The 22207-nt window shown below is 36.4% G+C and overlaps 3 protein-coding genes across 4 annotated transcripts; all 3 read left to right on the forward strand.

Annotated features, from left to right (window-relative positions):
• The first annotated feature begins 1411 nt into the window (after positions 1 to 1411).
• Positions 1412 to 10518, forward strand: LOC113058465 (PHD finger protein 12-like). 2 transcript variants are annotated; one of them, XM_026226403.1, is made up of 15 exons: positions 1412 to 2174; positions 2706 to 2884; positions 4567 to 4639; positions 5170 to 5587; positions 5675 to 5795; positions 6146 to 6278; positions 6513 to 6677; positions 6884 to 7030; positions 7138 to 7660; positions 8453 to 8560; positions 8668 to 8829; positions 8915 to 9013; positions 9095 to 9177; positions 9300 to 9438; positions 9520 to 10518. In XM_026226403.1, the coding sequence occupies exons 1-15, from the start codon at positions 2109 to 2111 to the stop codon at positions 9882 to 9884; spliced, it is 2781 nt and encodes a 926-aa protein (XP_026082188.1). In that variant the 5' UTR covers positions 1412 to 2108; the 3' UTR covers positions 9885 to 10518. The 2 variants fall into 2 exon arrangements, with proteins under 2 accessions (XP_026082188.1, XP_026082189.1); XM_026226404.1 differs by having other exon boundaries at positions 1413 to 2174; positions 8671 to 8829.
• Positions 10519 to 11570: 1052 nt separating this feature from the next.
• On the forward strand, positions 11571 to 14239 carry dhrs13b.1 (dehydrogenase/reductase (SDR family) member 13b.1). The gene is made up of 5 exons (XM_026226405.1): positions 11571 to 11811; positions 11906 to 12024; positions 12125 to 12248; positions 12901 to 13227; positions 13456 to 14239. The coding sequence occupies exons 1-5, from the start codon at positions 11685 to 11687 to the stop codon at positions 13713 to 13715; spliced, it is 957 nt and encodes a 318-aa protein (XP_026082190.1). The 5' UTR covers positions 11571 to 11684; the 3' UTR covers positions 13716 to 14239.
• A 1675-nt stretch (positions 14240 to 15914) lies between these two features.
• LOC113058468 (tapasin-related protein) lies at positions 15915 to 21930 on the forward strand. The gene is made up of 8 exons (XM_026226406.1): positions 15915 to 16050; positions 16404 to 16586; positions 16681 to 16953; positions 17908 to 18237; positions 18673 to 19002; positions 19171 to 19239; positions 20053 to 20072; positions 20356 to 21930. The coding sequence occupies exons 1-8, from the start codon at positions 15990 to 15992 to the stop codon at positions 20365 to 20367; spliced, it is 1278 nt and encodes a 425-aa protein (XP_026082191.1). The 5' UTR covers positions 15915 to 15989; the 3' UTR covers positions 20368 to 21930.
• Positions 21931 to 22207: the final 277 nt, after the last annotated feature.

A 22207-nucleotide genomic window follows, 5' to 3' on the forward strand; every position in this document is an offset into this window, starting at 1 on the left:
TCTGGAGTTCTTATCCAGATAACTTAGTCATGAGTGTAATCATTAAATTTCAAACTTGAACTCCATGCAGGGAAAAATAAACATTCTTTAAAACAATTATGTAAAACAGCAACCACTGGACAATTAAACATATGCATGCTTTACAGCGTTTAATTTTTATTTTTGTATTTTAGTTTTCCACACTATGAAAATGAGAAGTGTTACTTACAAAAGCTGTGATTATAAACCTTCACATAACATCTGCCGGGTTTTATGAAGTGTTTTGCATGGAAACTGGAACATCTGTATGCAGTCATGTGAAGTGGGTTCCTGTTTCATTGGAGTGATCTCAAGTCTTTAAATTAACCTTACTTATGACTCGCCTACTTAGGACTGTAGGGGGAAAAGTCTCTGTCTGTGTCCAAAATTTAGCCAAAAGTAAAAAAAATATATATAATAATAATAAGGTGAAAAGTTCTTGTAAATCATCCCTCCTTCACTGATCAAATGGCTCTGATTTTTTGTTTTTTGTTTATTTTTGTATGTTTTTATACATATTATGGAACAAAATAACAACTGACTGTACTCTTTCAGCAGGCACTCTTAATGTATAAATATCTAAGAATGTACATACAATTTGTATTAGATAATGCTTAAATGTATGTATATATGAGGTTTATCTATGATAGAATAGATCTTTGTTCATTTCACACTGTCTGTTAACATCAATGATATGGATCATCTAAAACAGTTATGTACTTGGTCCCAATATGAATGTTGTCTGTATTGACTGAAATATTGTCATTTTAATGTTATTAGCAAATGCTGCCAAAAACATCACAGTTGGTCTCATGACAGATTTTCATTGTGAGTGAATGTTTCAGTGTTTCGCTGTCTCCAACTGAACAACATTATTTTTGGAACTTAAGAAACAACTTTTTTTTTTTCAGACCAATAACTCTGGTATAATTACAGGTGTTACATTCATATTAAATTATCCAAAATAATGTATCCATGAGCAGTTAAGTAACATGACAAGTGCTATAAAAGACATTTCAGAGAAGTAAAAAAAAAAAAAAAAATTTTTTTTTTTATTTTTTTTTTATTTATTTATTTATTTATTGTCTGATGGATTCAGTTAAGCGCTCACAGAAGAAATCTTTCTTAAAAGTTTTAAGGGGACTTGGCTGTCTGGGATTATCATGGTTCAAAATGATATATTTTTACTTAATTGTACTGTACTGTATTTATTTACCACAACATTATCATAACATATCTTAATTAAAAATGATGTTCCATCAGATTGCTCTGTTTTATTTGTCATTCGCAAACTTTGTTATCCGGTTTAAGGATTTGGGGTAATTTTATATCTTCTTTTTTAAAATACTTCTTCGCTATGCTTTAGAGAAAACATGGCCTGCAGGCTTGAAGAGTTCTTGTTGTTCTGTCAGATTAACACTCGGAGGAGCAGTGCTCCTCTGCGCCTCAGTGCGCATGCGCAGACTTCATTCCAACCCCGCTAGAGTCGAGTCAGAGGAGGGCAACGCCAGCCAGTTAGCATAGCTACTAGCAATGGCTTTTCATAACAACACCTTTGCTCTTCACTGCTGTCATCTGAGCACCATCCACGAGTGTTTCTGCACATGAGGACCTAACCACCGACAATCAATCCAGCAGAGCTACTTTGCAACAGCGAGCGCTTTTTTAGCCAGTATGCGATGGGGACAGACAGCTGTGGATTTCTACACGAATCTTTGCAGGCGGCTGCTGCTGAAGCAGAGGATGCTGCTAGGCTAGCGAGCTAGGCCTTCACATCCCACAGGAACCCTTCAATACTAGACCAGGCAGCAACTTCCAATCAAAATAGGGAAGATTTTTGCACTTAAATTAAAGTTTGAGGGATTCGTCAGCTCTCGATCAGCACCAGACATCTGGCGAGCGGTTTGCTTTTGTTTGTTGATAGCTGCTAGCTAGCCGAGCATCGAGCAGCCAATCCGCTATCTTGTTTGATAATCGACCCGTTCACTATTTCCAGAACTGCTTCAAGACAGCAGGTAAACCCGACTGGGTTTGGTGAAGGCGAAAACTGCTGTCGGATTGTGTGTTCATGCTAAATTTCAGCAGTGTGAATGTGGGACAAAATGGAGACCCCGAAGATCCTGTACGATTTGGACACGTCTGGGGGCCTAATGGAGGTAAGTTAAGCCTGTCTGCCCTTCAGCTGTGCCTCGAATCACTGTCTTGTCAGAGTATGCCTTTATTAGGGATACTGAGTCATAATAAAAGCAAATTGCAGAATGGGAAACAATTCGTTTGTGGACATTTGCCTTGGTGAGTCTATGCAGAGTTGGATTGGGCCTGTTGCAGAAATTGCCTGCCTGGAAAGTACAACCGAGGACACATTTCTCTCTCTCTCTCTCTCTCTCTCTCTCTCTCTCTCTCTCTCTCTCTCTCTCTCTCTCTCTCTTTCTATATAGCTGATTAGATCTGATATTACTTGGAAAAAGTTTGACCTCCTCATAGTTGTATGTGAGCAAGTCTCTCTAATGTCACCCTTCATGTTAATCCAAAATCTGCATGGTTTGTGTGTCAGATTAGCATGACATCCAAAATGTGTAGTGGCAAGGTTGGAAATTTAAAGTGTGAAGCAACTCTCCATTGACATCTGTCGGTAGATCTTTGTGTAACTAAATTTTGGCTTAAATGTATTTGATAATCTGTTCCAGCAAATTCAGCAGCTGCTCGCACCCCCACGCTCTGAGGATGGAGAGAAGAGACGCAAACCAGAGAGGGAGACCAGAAGAGGAGGCCGAGCCACGAACCACGACACCTGTGATAGCTGCCGCGAGGGAGGAGATCTGCTCTGCTGCGATCACTGTCCCGCTGCTTTTCACCTGCAATGCTGGTATGCTTCCAATGCGTTTCCGTAACTTGTCTTGGTTTAACAGTTGACTGAATTTTTCTTTTAGATTTATGTACAAGTCTGCTTATGCTGCTGATTTTTACATTTCTCAAAGATTGTTGTCTGGTTGGCTGATGTGGCTTAAGAGGGTGATTTGTGGACTTCTTGAAAGCACTTAGTGGTGGTAGTAGTAGTGGTTTGCACCAAATAGAGTTGTTTTATAGCAAATGAACTTATAAGCAAAACATTAAATGACAACTAAAATGCATTATTGTTCAAAAGTTTTAGGGTTTTTAATAAATGGTTTTGAAAAGTCTCTAATGCTCACAAAGGCTGCACTTATATCAGAAGTACTGTAAAGTTGTGGAATATTTTTATATGTTGTCAGATGTAGTGTGTTTAAAGCTTTCAAAGAATTAACTGTTTGTTTAATTGCTTCCAAAATAAAAGTTTTTGTTTGCATGTAATGTGTGTGCATATTTATTATGTGTTTAATTACACACTCATCCATATATATATATATGTATATATATGTACACACACATATAATATTTAAACAAAAACTTTTGTTTTGGGTGTGATTAATCCTTTGACAGCACTAAATGTATTCCTTTGCCAAAGCTACATTTTCAGCATCATTACTCCATCATTACTTCATTACTGGGTCTTCGCACACGATTCTTCAGAAATCATTCTAATATGATGATTTGGTACTCAAAAACATATCTTATTATCAGAGTTTAAAAACAGTTGTGCTGTTTAATATGACTGCCATTGAATGTTACTGACACTATTGCTGTCACTACACAGAAGCTACAGTCAGTTTGACAGTTGTCATATGTAGAAACTTAATGCTGAAACTTATCACACATAATCAATGTAGATTTCATGATTACTAACATTGTATATTTTTTTTATGCACATCACCACTCCCTCATCCAACAACAGAGACAACAAAAATCACCTAGAAATGGGCATTTAAAACGTTTTTTGTTCACTATACTTCTTAGCTCCAACAGCCTGAGCTTTAAATAAAGTCTTAATACACCTAAGAACAAAAATGTCCCTACAGGTTGTTTTCTGTATAGTTACCCTCATAATTCCTCTCACTCTGAAGCCACAGCTGGGTCCTGTAGTTGATCATAGAGACTATGTTTGGATGGAATCACTCCTGCCTTATTCCATTTGAGGTCCATTTAATCCAGACTCTTGGTTTTTACTGCATTTTACCTGTTCTTATCACTAAGGGGAAGTAAATGCATTGTTATTCAACAACTCCTTACTGAGGGGAGATTTGTTTGGATGTACTTCACATGAAATCGATCCAGCCTTTCTCTTGGCTGATGTAATATAAAGCTAGTCTTCACTGACTGTATGGCAGAGATGGAAAGAAAGAATGGTATTGTGTAATATATCAATACAATTTCCTCATTTGCACCATGCAACCTAAAGATTGCAAAGAATCCTTGTTGTTCAGTTTTAGATTTGGTGGGACCTAGAGGGTTTCAGTGTGACTGCAGCATTAAGAATTTTATGTAATTTTTTGCATCTAGCATATGAATAAAACCTTTAAGCTTTCACTGTATTTTTTATGCAAAAATATTTATTTCTGCAGAGAAGTTAAATATATATTTTAAAAAGTGTAAGAAGCACTATTGTGTTCTGAAACATTTGTTTCTTCACAGTAATCCACCTTTGAGCAGAGAGATGCTGCCCCCTGGTGACTGGATGTGTCATCGCTGCAGTGTGCGCAAAAAGGTTGGAAGAGTCATGTTTGCCATTGCGGTCTTGTTTTTGGAAACTATACTGTTCTACTAATTATCTATTCACAGTTAACGGAATAGTTCACCTGAAAAGTGTCTGCTTTTATTGTAAAAAAAATGAATAAATACAGGTTTGCAACAACATGAGGTTGAATAAATGACAAGAATTTTTAATTTTGTAGGCTCTATTAGGCTATCCCTTTAATTTCCTGAGAAAGACACTAGATGCATGCCTTTTCCACAAAGGATACAATCCCAGATTTAATTTTTTGAAGCACAATTTTTTAAATTACAGAAATGTTCAAATTTGCGTTTCATTCAATGTCTAAAACATCAATAGAACTTGTCAAATAATTAATATACTCACCATGTGTGCTATGATTTTTTTGTTATTGGAGTAAAAGATACTTTAATAATGCTAATTAGAGTACCTTTTAGTTAAGCAGCATGTTAACGGTTGCCTTCCAAACCTTGAATACTAGTTTAAGGAGCAGAGCTGTAGTGTGTAATTTTCTGGTTCTTTAGAAGCATGAGCAGAAGGCAGAGCAGGTGAATGGGGCGTTGGAGCGGCAGTTGTCCAAGCGGGCTTCCTCCCCTGCAGCGGAGCTGGAGCTGGGAACACTGCGTCTGGACGGGCTGCCCTCTGCCACTTCAGGAGGCCTGAGACTTGCTGTCGCACAAGTCCGTCTTCTGGAGCGACGCACAAGCAGCCGTCCTGGTACGCCCACTTCAAATGCATCCACCGACACACCTACACCGTCAGAACACAATGACGTTGATGAGGACCTGATGGACGTTGAAGAGGAAGTGCAGGGCTCTGAGTCTGAGAGTGCCACACCTCGCCTGAAGAAACCTTTTCAGTTGCTGATCGCCGCGGCCATGGAGAGAAACCCCACGCAGTTTCAGCTGCCCAGTGAGCTTACGTGCACCACTTCACTGCCAGGTGAGGCTCTCCCACACCATTATGTTAAGTGGTTAAAGTTTGCTTTGTGTGTTTTTATAGTTACACTTTATTTGTGTGTATCTACAGGCAGCAGTAAGCGCAGAAGGAAAGAGGAGGCAATGGGCAAGAATGTGAAGAGGCCTCAACATGAGCTGGATCCCAGCGGCCTGGTCCCTCTGCCAGTGAAAGTGTGCTTTACCTGTGGCAAGTAAGGGCCCGAAAACATTGTGCACACTCTGACAGTATCATATTAATTATTGGCTGAAATAGAATTATGCAGTCATGATGTCAGAACCCAGAATTCTAATTTGCTATTGTTTCCCTCAAGATTTTCCCGTGGAATTTTTATGATAGGGTGTTCCCGTTTATAAGTAAAATAAGCTCCATGGAGCAGTTATGTTTATTTGTAAATACCATCTATAATAGGTTATAAATAATATGAAAATAACACTGTGACAGAATCTTAATGTCCATGCATCTCTAAATGGAGTCCCTTATTGATTGATTGTCAGTATTGTTGCACAGTATATCAGGTTCCTCTCTCTTTTTGCTTCGTAGGAGCTGCAGGGTAGCTCCTCTGATCCAGTGTGATTACTGTGCGCTCCTGTTCCACATGGACTGTCTGGACCCCCCTCTCACTGCCATGCCCACTGGGAGATGGATGTGTCCCAACCACGCTGAACACATGGTGGTTGGTGTCTTGTCTTTGATCACTTGTTGTTCATGTTAGGGATGTTAAACACCACATATTATTATTTTTGCCAATAATAATAAGAGTTTTCTTTCTCTGTTGAGTTAATGTAGTATTTGTCACTTTTTAGTAATATTCAAGTAGCTCATTGAATTTAGTCTTTTAGTTTATGTTTTCCTTACACACTCATGAAATGATGGACTATAGAATGAACACATTGTCTTTACATCCTAGCTAAACCAAAATAGCGTGCCCCTCAGCACACGTTGCCAGCTCTTCGATCAGTTCCAGGAAGGATTGTCCCAACATGCAGTCAAAGTGGACTTCCTGCGCTGGGTTCACCGCCAGCACCATCCCAACCGCAGAGGTGTTCGCCACATCAAGAAAAAGACATTGAAGGTGGCGTCTCATTGAGCAACGTGGTTTTTTATTTTTTTTATTCTCAATTTCTAAATTTCATTGGATAAAGTTTACACTTGTGAGTGCGATTTCTATAACGGTCATTAAATTACAGGGGGGAAAAAATCACATAATTACCAGAAAGATTCCTTTGCAAACACAGCAGTTTTTAATTATGATTTTGTTATGTTTATATGTGTCTGTAGGTCCCCAATGCCATTAAAAATCACTACCAAAACCCCCCTCTGCTGGTGGGTCAGGTGGGTCTTCGCAATGGAGAGCTGGTCACAAACGGTTTCATGGAACAAGAACGTTCTTCTCAACATTTAACTGGCGAAGAGGAACAAGAGGAGGTAAATGCACTGTATAAAGTGATTGTGCAACAAATCTAACTGCTGTAGTATTATTTTGAATGCAAAAGTATTTTGTATCATTCCTTTTTTTTCTCTCTTTTTAACAGTGGCTTCGTCATGTCATTGCACTTCAGTGTAGTATTATGAAACATTTATCTGCTAAGCAGATGTCATCTTCCCTCCGGGACTCGGATATGTCAGATGTGAAGACACAGGAATCTATGGAGATGCAGGATCTCAGCTCTCAGGATTCTGAGTGCCTCCAGCCTAGTGGTACACAAGTTGGCCCCCAGGGGGCTCCTGTGCTGCCCTCTCTGGCACCCGAACAGCCTGAAAGCTGCAGAGAAAACTCTTGTCAGGGTGACGCTGACAGTCCAGCGGAGAAGGGTACTGGAGTGAATGGGCCAGTGGTGTGTGACAGGCCCAGCAGCCCCTCTAGACTACAAACACCAGCACTCTCAGAACCAGCCCTGCCCAACCATGTAGACATAAAGACTGAGAACAGCAGTCCCCTCAGCTCCTGTATGCAGAGAGATACTCCTTCATCTACCAGCCTTGCTTCAGACCTGCCTGCCCATCATAACAGCTCAGCTTCAGGGCTGAACAGCAGCTTGTCATCTCAAAGTAAAGGTATTTCAGCCTACATCACTCTATACATTATTTTCTTTTTCTGCTGTGCTCTAGAATTAACAACCACCATAATCCTCGTATCCCCACAGACAATTTGGTAATGACCCTTTTTTTATATATATTGCACAAGAATGTTCATGCAATATATTTACTTTTTCAATAAATTCAATGGTTTGTTTAGTGTTTTTGAAAGAAGTCTCTTAAGCTTGCCAATGCTGCACATATTTGATTAAAAAAAGAAAAGTAATTTATTAAAAACAAAAATTTAACTAATTTATAAAACTGTTTTCTTATTTAATATATTTAAAAATATAATTTATTCCTGTGATGGCAAACCTGTTTTTTATCATCCATTAATCTTTAGAAATCATGCTGATTTAGTGCTCAAGAAACATTTCTTATTGCCAGTTGTTTTTTCAGGATTATTTGACTAGAATGTTCAAAAGAACAGCGTTTGTGTGTATGTTCAATTGAGTGCATCTTTAATGGATAAATGTATGTGTGTGTGTGTGTGTGTGTAAAGCTTATGGACCATACCTTTTTAAGGTGTTTTTTTTAAAGCTGTTGTCTAAAATGTTATTAGCATTTGACAAGGTTGCTGGATAAATACAATAAGACTTTTTTTCCCCCTCAAAATTACTAATAGAATTGTTAAAAAACGGAATCATTTAGTGGAATATGAATCTGAGAGTGTTCCAAAGCCAAAACCTAATATCAGTTTTGCAAATTAAAGTGGAGTTTGAGTTGTTTCTTCAGTCCACAGAATTGACTGTCTATGTCTTGTCTTTCCAGAGAACAAAGTGAGTCCTGATGTGATGCCTTCTGGGAAAGGCTCAGTGCTCCCATCCTCTATCGGCAGCTTATACAGCTACATCAAGAATGTGGTTCAAGGCGATGCAGGTAAGAGACCCACTTCAGTCAGACTTGTTTTTTTCAATGAAATAATTCAATAATGAATAGAAATGATAGTCTTGCACTGGTTTTGAGGAATGAAATTCTTTGTGTAGTAGAAGTGGACATCAATGTGCTGGATGAGGAGTTTATCAGACTCCTGGCTTGGCAAAGGATCCAACAGCTGTTGTCTCCCAAATCACTTCAACCCTCAAGTAAATGTGGGATTCCTCCAGCCATAACTGCCTCGCTTCCTAAACCTACCCCTAATGCAGACGGTAACAGAACTCGCCCATTACTTCATTTTGAGGATGTGCTGTTGCCCTTCCAATCATAATATAGCAAGTCTTTGCTCTTTTGCAGCACAAAAAAGGGACGTACAAGCTCGAGCAGTACTGTGTCCTTTAACAGGAAAAGGGGCAGCTATCAACATGTGCTTAAGGACCCTGTACATCGGAACAGGTGCAGTTTGTTACAAGCGACATTACATTTGCATTATTTAGAAAAAGATTCGTTGAGGTTCATGCTTTGTTTTTGTTTCAGGTGCTGAAATGGATGTGTGCCTTACAAACTACGGTCATTGCAATTATGTTTCTGGGAAACATGCCTGCATCTTTTATGATGAAGTGAGTTTTATCCCTAATTATGCTTCATTAAAGGCACTCAGGATGCTCATTTCAATTGAAATGTCTTGATTTAACGGATAAAGGGAGATGAATGCTTCTGAATGTTATTCATTCTCTTGTAGAACACGAAGCATTATGAGCTTCTGAACTACAGTGAGCATGGGACGACTGTAGATAACGTGCTTTACTCATGTGACTTCTCCGACAAACCAAACATCACTTCCCCCTCTGGGCTCACGTCCAATGTACAAAACAGCATCAGTGAGTACAGCCCATATCTTGTTTTTGTAATGCGTGATATGATTGTAGTAATGCATTATATCTGGTATGGTAAATCCACAGGAGGAAACAGGTCAAGGACATCGTTTGGTGAGATGTGTGCAGAGACCGTGATGGTGCCCGCTGGTGGTATGATGAGCAGCCTGGCTCAAGGAGGACCCAAATCACCCTGCAACTGTAAAGCTAGCAGCTCCAGCCTGATAGGGGGCAGCGGAGCCGGCTGGGAAGGCACTGCATTGCTCCACCACAGCAGCTGCATCAAAGTGGGCTGCATGCAGTTCCTGTTCAGCATCACAGAGTTTGCTGGCAACCAACCCAAAAAAGAGGAGACGTCCACCAGCGTTAGCCAAGAAGAGACTGAAACGGTTGATGCACAGACTCCCAAACTCCACCAAAAACCAGTGCTACAGTCCAAGTCTGTATCATAACCCCTCTTCTCCTTCAAAATTTCAATGGACAGTAAATGCAGTTCGGATAAGAGGAACTTTGATAAAGCGGTTAATTCATTCATTTGTATAGAGGTATTTTGGGGGCTGGGTGTTACGGACAAAGTGTTTGCACATTACATTTCTATCATTTTTTTTTTTTTATGCAAAACCTTTTGACTGAGAAGCAGATGTTCAATTTTCCCCTAAACCTCACTTGATGACACCACACCCTGTATACTTTGTGTCAGTACAAGGAGTTTTTATGTACTCTTTTGAACTATATATTTACTCCACAAAATATTTTATTTTGTTATAAAACCGTATTGTTCTTTTTCTGCAGTTTTTGCACACTAGGTAACTATATGCAGAAGTGCATACATGTGCAAATACCTTTTGTAGGATTTACTAGCAGAACCGTTGTGCGTTCTAGCTTCTTCTGGAACTGTCCATTTCTCTGTAGTGTTAGAACCTCTACAGCCTTCGTTGTGAAGTTCATTTGTGTATAAAGCTAGTTGTTCAACTAAAATTGTTTCTCTTGCTCATGTACATGTGACTGAAGTGTCTTTTTATCAGCAAGAAAACATCTGACATCTGTGTCATTACATTGTAAATATATAAAGATTTTTAAATACCAGACCATGGCATGGTTTTTGTTTATAATTCAACCAGAAATTACAATTCTGACACTTACTCATAATCGTGTTCCAAGTCTGTATGACTTTTGCCAAAACTAAGACTTTTTTTCAAAATATCTTCTTTTTGGGTTGACAAAAGTAAGCCATTACATTTAGGAATGAAATGAGTGTGAAAAAAAAGCTTCCTCGTGCAAGCTTGTGAAATTTCCGCAACAAAGTAGTTATTTGCTGGTGGGGTTGGGGGAATACTGCTATGGAAGTCAATGGCTACCTTCAACTGTTTGATAATCAACATTCTTCTAAATATCTTAATTTGTCTAAAGCAGAAAAAAAACTAACTCGTACAGATTTGGGGCAACTTGAGAGTGAATAGGCTTAAATAATTGTAATTTATATCGGTTGTACTTTCCCTTTATCAATGTGTGTAAAATTGAAGAGATAAGTTACACGTGAATTTTGGGTTGCACTTTATTTTACAGTATGTGTATTACATGTACTTAGTGTACTTGCAGTGTATTTATCTAAGAAAGTTTTGGTAATACGAGGTAACTACATGGGGTAGGGTTAGGTTTAGGGGTAGTTTCAGGGTCAGTACCTAGTTATTACATAGTTATTGTAATTACTATAATAAGTACATAGTATGTACATGAGTAACAGGACTGTAAAAGAAAGTGCTACCAAATTTTGTTTAGCAGGTGGTGAGTGCTTATTACAAGCAAGTGAGCTGATTACAATCACTGTATTGAATGTGTGCCTTTTTCCCCTCTTTTTTTTTTCTTATAAAAATTAAGTTATGTTGCTGCTATTATTCACAGCCTACTTTATGTATTGGGATTATTAAGTAAAGTCATCTGATTTCCCAGTCACTTCTATTTTATCCATGGTTTTTACTGAAATATTCAGACATCGGATTCATGTGGTCCCAACCATGAGTCTTTTATAGCAATAAATAAGTTAAACCTTTAATACTGTGATCATTGTACCCAGTTATCAGTGTTATTACTGACAATTAGACATCGCAAAAGCAGCTCGTCCTGTTGATCCAGTTACTGCAACCTGTTGGGCTTGGCAAGCATTGTCACCTGATTGTAACCCCGGAATAGACACTGGGATATTGTGCAGTGTTGTTTTCTTAGCCTTTGTTTGTTGTATTTTCACATTCGAAATGGCAGAAGAGATATTGTTGATCGCGGGTGTTGCGATTGCGGTGCTGATGATATTTCGTATCTATGTACGTGGAGCGCAATGCAAAAGTAAGGCTAAACTGCATGGCAAGACGGTCATCGTTACAGGTAAACGCGCCACTTTATATTTCTTTTTTAAGAACTAGTTTCAAGTCCACGTTTGTGATCCGTTTAAATCACACTTCATGTAAACTTTGTGCAGGTAGTAACACGGGCATCGGTAGAGCCACAGCGGCGGATTTAGCGCGGAGAGGCGCGCGAGTCATTCTGGCCTGCCGTAACCTAACACGCGGCCAAACTGCTGTCGCTATCGTGCAAAGAGTGAGAGAGAGCATTGCCTTAAAATCTATTTTTCTGTGAGGCTAAGTCATTAAATGCATCTTATTATAATTATAGATCATATGTTTTGGTTTCCAATAAGGAAAGTGGAAGTAAAAATGTGGTGTTCATGGAGCTGGATTTGGCCAGTTTGAAGTCAGTGCGCTCCTTTGCAGAGACCTTTCTCAAGACAGAGAGAAGACTGGATATTCTCATCAACAATGCAGGTTTCGTTTAAGCATATCATATCATTAAATCTAATATAGGCCTCTTTAATTCTGTAATTATTATATACACTAGCATTCAAGAGTTAGGAGGTGGCAAGATTTTTGTTTTTGAAAGACGTCTCTTCCAACGCATTATGTATTTCTTTGTTCAAAAATACAAAATATTTAAAATATTTGTTTGCTACTTTAATATTTTTCTAATATAAACCAGTCTGCAGTGTCAAATGATCCAGAAATTATTCTAATATGCTGATTTGTTGCTAAATTTCTTATAATGATAATATATTTATAATTTTTGCAGAAATTGATACTTTTTCAGTTGTTTTTATTTTTTTAGGAACATTTGAAACCAAAATCTTGTAACATTATCTCTTTACTGTCACTTTTGATCAATTTAAGTCTTTAACAAAATTATTACTTTTCTTCCTTAATGTACTTACTAACTTTTGAAACTTTTGAAAGTTAATGTATATTAATATAGGCCAGTAAAAACCCACACTATTTAGTGTGGGCTCCATTGTATATCACTGCATGTAAAACCATCCTGCTTCTGGTTTTGTGAGGAATATTTAAACAAAAAGTATGCCAACTCAATATTTCAGACATACTTATATATCAAGTCCATCTATAATGCATTTAATCTGTATTTCAGGAGTTTATATGCAGGGCACTACTGATGATGGTCTTGGTCTTATGTTTGGTGTCAACCACCTTGGTCACTTCCTTCTGACTAACCTATTGTTGGACAGATTGAAAGAGTGTGTGCCAAGCCGCATTGTCACTGTATCTTCATATTTACATAATTATGGGAACCTTGACTTCGACACACTTCGCACTCACAAGGAGTTTGGAGTAGGTGATTCTCCTGCGAGTGTCTTCTGGATATATTCAAACAGCAAACTGTGTAATGTGCTCTTCACACATGAGCTCGCAAAGAGGCTTCAAGGAACCAACGTGACCTGTTACAGCCTCCACCCAGGTCTGTGTGCCTCTAACATCATAACTGGTATTTTAGTTTAGTATAACATTTCATATGTAGACACAGTTTGAATCAACACAACTCATTTGAAGAAATAAAGCATAAACCCATATTAAATGTTTTTTAGCATCATGAACATTTCTGTCAAGTGTGTACAAATGTTTGACTTACCATATGTATATTTTTTACAATGACTTGCCATCCATACCAACACGTTTGTTTCAACAGGTGCTATAAACTCTGATCTGACCCGTAATTTGACTAAAATGTCCAGAAGGTTATTGAAACCCATCGCAGCTCTGTTCTTTAAGGATGTAGAGGCTGGTGCCCAGACGACTCTATACTGTGCTGTGCAGGAGGGCATTGAATCCCTGAGTGGCAGGTATTTCTCCAACTGTGATGTGCAGAAAGTGAAGCCCAAGGCTCAAGATGATGCTGTGGCCAAAAAGCTATGGGAAGTGAGTGAGACATTATGCGGTCTGTCCTGAATCTTGAATTGGATAGTAGCACTCAGAATATGTTGTTCTTACTGCACAAATTGCAGGTGTACCAATGTCGATTATATTTTTTACTAAAATTGTCTGTCTTTTACTGATTTATGAAAAGAAAATAAGACATAGTTGTAGTACGACACATTTAATTGTTTGTTATATTGTCAAATTCATTTGAAATAAAACCCTAAAATAATTTTTAAATTCAGTGACACAATCATTAAAAAAAACATAATTAAATTTTCTCAAAATAATTTGTCTTTTTTCATTGCAATTTTAAGAGTAATATGATGAAAGATTTTATCAAATTAAGTAACCTGCTTGTTTCAGTATAAAGAGAAGATAAAATACTCAAATGCCTAAAAATGTATATTTTTGTGATCTTTAAAGGGTCTTTAAATGTCTGTTTATAAGGAAGATCACTACTAGAGATGTGATAATACAATACAAATTGTGTACGTGTTTTGTTGTTGCTATAAACATTTAAGTAAATTGTTACTTTTTGCTGTAGGTGCTCATGAGTCATGTTGTTGTTTTTTACTTTTTTAGACAAATATATTTTTTTATATAATATATGGTTTACAATAAGATTCAATATATTAACACTAAAAGCAATACTTTACAGCATTTATGAATCTAGATTACTGCTAATCTCTAAATACAAATGTTTTGTGCAATATGGAAAACTTACTATCAATATATTAATATAAGAAACATGAGTTAACAGTGAAATTAGACTAGTTTAATAAATGCTGTAAAATTGCTCATTATTAGTACGATACAGTTGTGGCCATTTTTTTCTTTAATTCACAAAAATGCATCCTTTACTTGGATAATGAGAATTTAAAATGGGGGTAAATATCATAATGAAATGTTTTTTTTTTTCTGTAATACACATTGGCCACAATTAATTGCACCCTTTTATTCAATGCTTTTAAAAAAATAATAATAATAAATAAAAAACGTTTTCCCATTTTCCAACATTCATAAAAAGGGTTCCTTTATATGTTAGCTCATTCTTTCAAATGTATATGTATTCAGAGTGACACTGACTATCACTGTATCCATTGATAGAATGAGCGAACATATAAATGAATACTTTTTATGAGAGTTGGAAAATGGAACAAAGTGTAACAATGGAGTTTGATGTTTGGGGTTTTTGCTTTTAGTTTTCTCCAAAACAGTAAAATGCCTTGAAAATTAATACAGTTATAGTCAGGGTCACTCTGAATACATATGATTTGAAAGAATGAGCTAACATATAAAGGTACACTTTTTATGAGCTTTCTGTACAATAAAAACAACAACCAATAAAAATAAAGGAAACCTCAACTATTTTTCCCATCAAAACATGAACATGACTGTTTTCTACAATTCGCACTGAAACAATAATAGACTAATATTACTAATAGCAAAAAATGTATGTTATATAATACTATGTGTTTTTAATGAGCTAACCTATAAAGGTAGACTTTTTATGAGTGTAGGAAAATGGGACACAATGCAATTGCTAGGATGCATTTTTTATTTTTTTAGTTTTCTCCACAACTACACAGTAAAATGTCTTGAAAATGAATACAATGATAGTCAGGGTCACTCTGAATACATATGATTTGAAAGAATGAGCTAAAATATAAAGAAACACTTCTTATGTCTGTAGGAAAATGGGACACAGAGCAATTGCTAGGAAGGAATTATTATTATTATTAATTTTGTTTTAGTTATAAACACACACAAACATGAAATAAAAGAAAACAATGAATGAAAATCATTAATATTAACATTTATAAACATTAATAAACGATTTATAATAATTAATGTACAATACAAACCTTTATGTACAAAATAAAGTATTTAAAAAAAATGTTGTTTGTTAAATTTTAATTTTAAATTTAATGTTTGTTAAAATAAGCAAAAGTATAAAGGAAACGTGTGTATGACAGCTTGTTTATATGCATTTTGACTTCTCTCAGCACCCGTACCGTAAGTATATGATTACACGCGCAATATCATACTGGTTGTTATAGTAGAATATTAGATTTGACCATTATACTTAGTTGAGCGTGTTTTTTTTTTTTTTTTTTTTTTTTTTTTTTTTTTTTTTTTTTAAGTTTTTTTTTGCTTATGACTCGCGAATGTAATGTTCGGTTAACTGAAATAAACCAGGCTTGATGACGTATGCAGCCTGCAGATGCGCATCAGTTTGTCGAAACGAAAGAGAAAGTGCTTGGCTGTCTTTGGCTGCTTGCACAGCGAGCTCTTTGTCCGACGATGAGATTATACAATATGTTTTGGACTTTTGGCGGTCTTATCCTAGCATTTTTATGCTTAGGTATTTGTAAATATTGCTTGTATAGATTATTTCTGTCATGTCACCGTTCAATTTTTCCTTCTCCTTTAACTTACTCCTCTACTCGTATTATGTAATATAATGCAAGATGTGTATTTTATATATAAATCATAAGTATTAGGTAAATGTATGCGTAATAATTTTAAGAATACAACTATCAGAGGAGTTTAAAGTCACTTTTATATAGCAAGGTTGTTTATCATGGAGATTGTGTATACGAGGACTTTTATTTTCAGTTTCGTTTAGCTCCATATTTCATTTCCAATTAATTGAGTATTGGGTTTATTTATAGTGTTATTATTCTCATTATTTTCTGGTTTGTTTGTTTTGAGCAGGTGTAACTGGCTCACAGTCTCTTTATGATGTTCAGTGGCTTCCTTGTCTGTTTGTGGATGAGCATGTTCGTTTAAATGAAAAAAGCCACATAGAAACCAAGTATATCAACAGAGAGGCTGTGCTTCAATTTGGAAATGTTGGCGACAAGCCTATACACCCTACTATTACCTTCCTCGTCACAGGTGAGTGAAAGTGATTTGAAGTTATAACCTTAATAAAGGGCTCTGCTCTTTAAAGAATATATTGTGTATTAATTTGTTGTGTATAATAATGCAGCCTCTAAAGTGGATATGAGGCGTTATTTGGAGGGAAGTAAGGATACACTTCTCTGTGAGATCCGTAGATACAGCACTGGAGGGATTGTAATGCGCTGGCCTACTGCAGGAGCGCAGGATCATAACGTCTGGTTCACCTGTACAATACGCCATACGCAAGGCTTGTTTGTCATCACCTCCTTCCTCAGACACGCAACTGCATCTCCTGCCCAAGCACAGATTGACTTCATGGAATGGAAAGAAATCAGTGATGGGGATCTCCTGACAACATCAGGTAACCATCAATCAGGGGTGTTTCCTCCTAGGAAGCAAGGGAGGCAGTGCCTCCTCTAAAAATTGGAAGAGAATATAATAAAAAATTAAACAATGCAAATATTGAATTTCCCCAGCATTTTTAAATCATATTCAAAATTCAAATGACTTGAAAACATGATCAGTTAGGGCTTTTGGTGAGTGCTCAGCTTGGTTAAATTAAAGGAATATATTAATGTGTGTGACAATAATGATACCTGCAATGTTTACTGAACTTTGATTACTGATTACTTGCTGAACATAGATAACAAATAAAATATAAATTAAATGTGCAACTGCAAACTAATGTAAAAATGATTAAATACCACAGACTTTATTAGAAATGACTAACTTTTAATAATTAGAACATTTTTAATGTAACAATACAGAACAGAATTGGTTATTGTTTTGTTAATAGTGCATGTAATGTTTATTTATTGTACCTGAACAATACTGAAAAATAAGTTGTTGTTGTTCTTAATTTTTTTAATGAATGTAATGTTTAAAAAGCAAAAAACTGGATGAAAAAATATATAATTTAATAAACAGAACAACAAATACATTAGTTAATGTAAAAATACAAACTAGAAATTGTAAGTAAGTAATGTGCATTAATTTAACCTGACAAATACTGAAAAATTTTATTCTTAAAGTTGTTATTTTGTAACAAATGTAAACATGCTTAAAAGGCACTAACTTAATGAGAAAAATACTAGGAATGAATAAATACAACATTAATTACATTGTTAATATAAGCATACAAAAAAAAACAGTGGGTTGTTGTTGTCAACAATAAGTATAACTGAACATGAATGTATGCACTAAAAAACACAAACTTTTGCTCCTCATTTCAGACCACCACTGTAGTCAAGGGGCTCTACTTCTACTTTTTCCCCAACCATGTTTTATTTCATCCTGTCTTCCTCGTGTTTTCCAGCTGTGATGGTTGTTTTGACTCAAACACCCTCAGTGAAGGTGAGATTATCGAAGGTGCCAAGCCTGCACTGTAAGTTTGCAGTGGATCATAAATTGCCTCATGCAACAGTGGAGTGGAGACAGCAGCAGCACGGGGAGCGCAGCAAGCTCTTCAGCTATTCCAGCCGCACGGGGAAGACAGAAGGCAGCGGAGTAGATGTCCAGGCCATTTCTGCCGGAAACGCCTCCATTAAACTTCCCCCCACCAGTATACACAGCGAGGGCACATATATCTGCTCTGTGATGGTTCCTCCTCTCAATGGCAGCCAGGATATTTCTCTTACCATAAGTGGTGAGATGACTTACTTCTTTGTATGGATAAAATCAGCTAATACATTTTCAGAATCAGAATCAGAATCAGAAATCAGAATCAGAATCAGAAAGAGCTTTATTGCCAAGTATGCTTACGCATACAAGGAATTTGTTTTAGTGACATAAGCTTCCAGTACACAGAGACAACAACACACAGAAAAAAGAAAAAAAAAGAGATTTACAAATTGGCAAATAAATAAGTGTATAAACAATTGTGCTATAAATGATAATGGAATAGGATTGAGTGAGATGCAGGAATGTTCTAGGATGGAGGGTTAACAAATAAATATAAGGATATTATATTTTTCCAAAATATATTCTTTTGTGCTACACTGAAGAAACGCATTCGTAGGTATGGAATGACATGAGGATGAATAAATGATGGAACTATCACTTTCTCTTTCAAAATCCACAGAACAACCCCGTGTGTCTATAAACGTGATTTCCCCCTTGACTTTGACACTTGGTAAGGGCGAGAAGCTAATATGTGATGCAGAGGGGTACTATCCATTGGATGCAACTATTGAGTGGTACATTGAAGAATCTGGAGGCAGCCCTACATCTCCGATAATGGAGAATGTACGGTACTTCAGTCATCAACATCACAAAGATGGCACATACTCGCACTCAGCCTGGTTCTATCTGCAGCCTGGCCTGGAGGACTCTGGAAATAAGTACACCTGCAGAGTATCCCATAAGTCCTTACTCAGTCCTATCCACAAGAGCTTTTATCTCATAGTTAAAGGTGAATAAGATGCAACACAAATACAAAATTATTTGAACAATTGGACAGTCCCCAATTATTCTTTAAATTAAATATTACAAATAACCACTAGGTGGCAGGCTTGATGTTCCATTATGACAGATTGTCAGCACTCTTCAATATACTTTTTGCTTTGTTTGTTGATCACAGGACCTGACTATACCATGTGGTATTTCGTCATAATTGCTATGCTAGTACTTCTTTTTTATATATTTGCTGGTAAGTCATTTGTTGTTTATAAACCACTTTATACATTTTTATCAACTTTATTGTGCATCCCTCATTTTAATTGTTATTATTTGATGTTTGTTTTTTTTACATCCTGAAAACATGATGCATTGTATATTCCTATGTGATCTATACAGTCACTTTAGCATGTAACATAAAAATCTTGGTTTTCCACTTAGATGCATATCAAATTTCCAGTTTATCCTCTTTAAAATGAAGAAACGTACATTTGAAAATAGTTTGTTGAGGCACCTCTTTGCATATTTGTGGAATACCATGGCACCTTTGAGCATGTACAATAAATGCATAAACATAAACAATTATTAATAACATAAAAATAAATTAAACCATGAACAGTATATTTTCGCTATATTGACACATGTATGTATAAATTATAAATAAATTGTTATATATGTATATTATACATATATTTGTTATTGTAAATTCATATTTAGCCAAAACAAATCTTGTTTGTAGTCAATTTATTTCAACTGTATTAATATATTTAATTATTTAATAAGTTATTCAATTTTATTTTTATTGTACACAAATATTTCCTGATTTATTTTTCTTAGATAAAACAATGTAATACACATATTTATGATTGTAATATCTCAGAATCGTGCATCCAGGTCACAAAATATTTTTTTTTATCACTAGACAGCGATAGTGTGGTTAATAAATATAATTAATTAAGGCACTCTGTCAAAGTTTAAATGTTATCTGGAACAAAATATTTTTTTCACCTTTCAGTTATTCACCTGTGCAAGTCTCATCTTCTATTTTTTTCTTTCTCTTTTTCAGGTAGAAAATCAGCAAGAAAGGTGAGAATGAAGGTGTAATAGAATAGTAGCAATAACATTTCTAACAACATCCTTTGTGCAAATTTACATGAACCCCAGGTGTGTATGAATCTGATTGAGATGAACGGGCTGTCTGTACTGTTTATGATTGTGTATGTGTGAGAGCTGTGTGTTTTACAAGCCTGTGTGTACATGTATGTGTAACTATTGACATGTGGAATTGTGACGTTAGTGTGTGTGTGTGTGTGTCTTTGCCATATGTCCAGTCTCACACTGTGTGTTTATTCATGTCTCTTATGTGCAGAGGTTTTTTTGAGAACTCATTCCTGAGGACTTGAAGTAGAGCGTCATGGAAACTGACAACACATCCCTCCCTTCTTCTCACTTTCTCCCCTCATCCCAACGTTTCCTCCTGCTGCTGCGTTTGCCAAGATCAGGTGCTCTTCAAGAGAAAATGGGGAGTGTTATGTGAGGTGTAATTCCAGATCTCATGCTTTATGCCCTTGTTTACTATGGGTGATAAAGCACTGTGGCTCTTTATGAACTGAAGAAGAACTTGCTTTTGACTTTCTGGGTTGTATCATTTTTGGCATCTATTGATTTTAATGTCAATTTGCCATTAATGCAAAGTGCACTACTGATGTTTTGATCATTTTAAGTTATAAAAATAACAATATAACATTGAATGTGAGGAAAGGTATAAATGAGTGTTTTGGCACTTCAGTTGCAAAAATAAATTGAATATTTGTAAAATGTTTGTTTAATTAGTTTTACGTTCTGATTGCATCAAATTTAAATATATCCATCTTCAGAGAACTTTGTGTGATGTTTGCAACGCTGTTTTCCACTCACAGTGAAAGCCAACACCAATGGCCTGAGGGGTTTTTAAGTATTCTTGGCTAAATACTCATCTCTGGACCACAGTGCCCCCCTGTGAGGCATCTCCCTGACTCCCAGTTAGCTACACTATAAACACTTCACTCAGGAATGGCAGCTGTTCCCAAATGGCACTTGGTACATTCCCCTTCTCCCACAGTACCCTCCTCATCTCTCTCTCACTCACTCTCTCTCATCCCAGCCACAATGTTTTCAAAAGCACAATGGAGCCATTATCAGGAACTTTATACTTGAATTCAGAATCCCTGGTTTTATTAGTAATGTTATTGTGCATGCGTTGATTGAAATAATAGGTTTTGTTTTATTTCAATGACTATTCAGCGGTGATGCTCACTGGGCTTGTTGTAAACTAGCATGCCTGGTGGGTCAGCAGCCAGAGGAAGGTCAATGCTCAGTGCTCAGCTGCCCTGGGACCCTATGAGGCTTATGCCTTAAAAAAATCAAGAGTCTCTATTACACCAACTGCATAAACGATGGGCCGCCTGCCCTTGCCTCGTGATCTGTTATTAGCCCCGTCGGTTTCCATTTGACCTGATGACATTTTATACAACAGTGGCTTGTTTTATTTCGGTTAATGTGTTGTGGAAGTTAGAAACATTTTTCTAGCACAATTTAATCAGCCGAGCTGAATTAAAGAATGATTGGGGTTGATTAAACCTCTCTGAACCTGCAATAGGCGACCATGTGGCGCTTGTTTCAGCACAGATGGGATTTAAAAACAAACAGACCTCATCACTCTGGGAGGTGAGGAGACTGATTCAAAGAGAATTGATGGAACGGCTTGTTTTGTTTCCAAAGCCCAGGAACACTGAGCCATGTGACTGCTGATGGTGGTCAGTGCTCTGGGGAAATCAATAAGGGCTCAGTTTATTTTTCATAATTAATGGATAAATATTTCTCTAAGGGACTTTAAGGTACAATAGAGAATTTTCAATATAGCGCTTTTAAAGAAGCAGTTCATCCCAAAATGAATTTTGTCGCCATTTACTCATCCTTAGAGTTATTTAGTATTATGAAATAAATCTATATATAATTTTGTGTTTTTGTCATTTTATATATTTTCTTAAATATTTCTATTTAGAAAAATGTGTTTTTATTCCTGTATTAGTCATTTTAGTAATTCGGCTTATATTTATTTTATTTCACTGAGTTATCAAGGCAAGATTTAGGTTTATTTAGGTTCACGTTTTTTAGGTTTATTTTTTTTTCTATCTTATATTCCATTTTTATATTATTTTAGGTATTTTATTTCTGTTATT

The sequence above is a fragment of the Carassius auratus genome, chromosome 40 (assembly GCF_003368295.1).
Source record: "Carassius auratus strain Wakin chromosome 40, ASM336829v1, whole genome shotgun sequence".
Classification (NCBI taxonomy): Eukaryota; Metazoa; Chordata; class Actinopteri; order Cypriniformes; family Cyprinidae; genus Carassius; species Carassius auratus.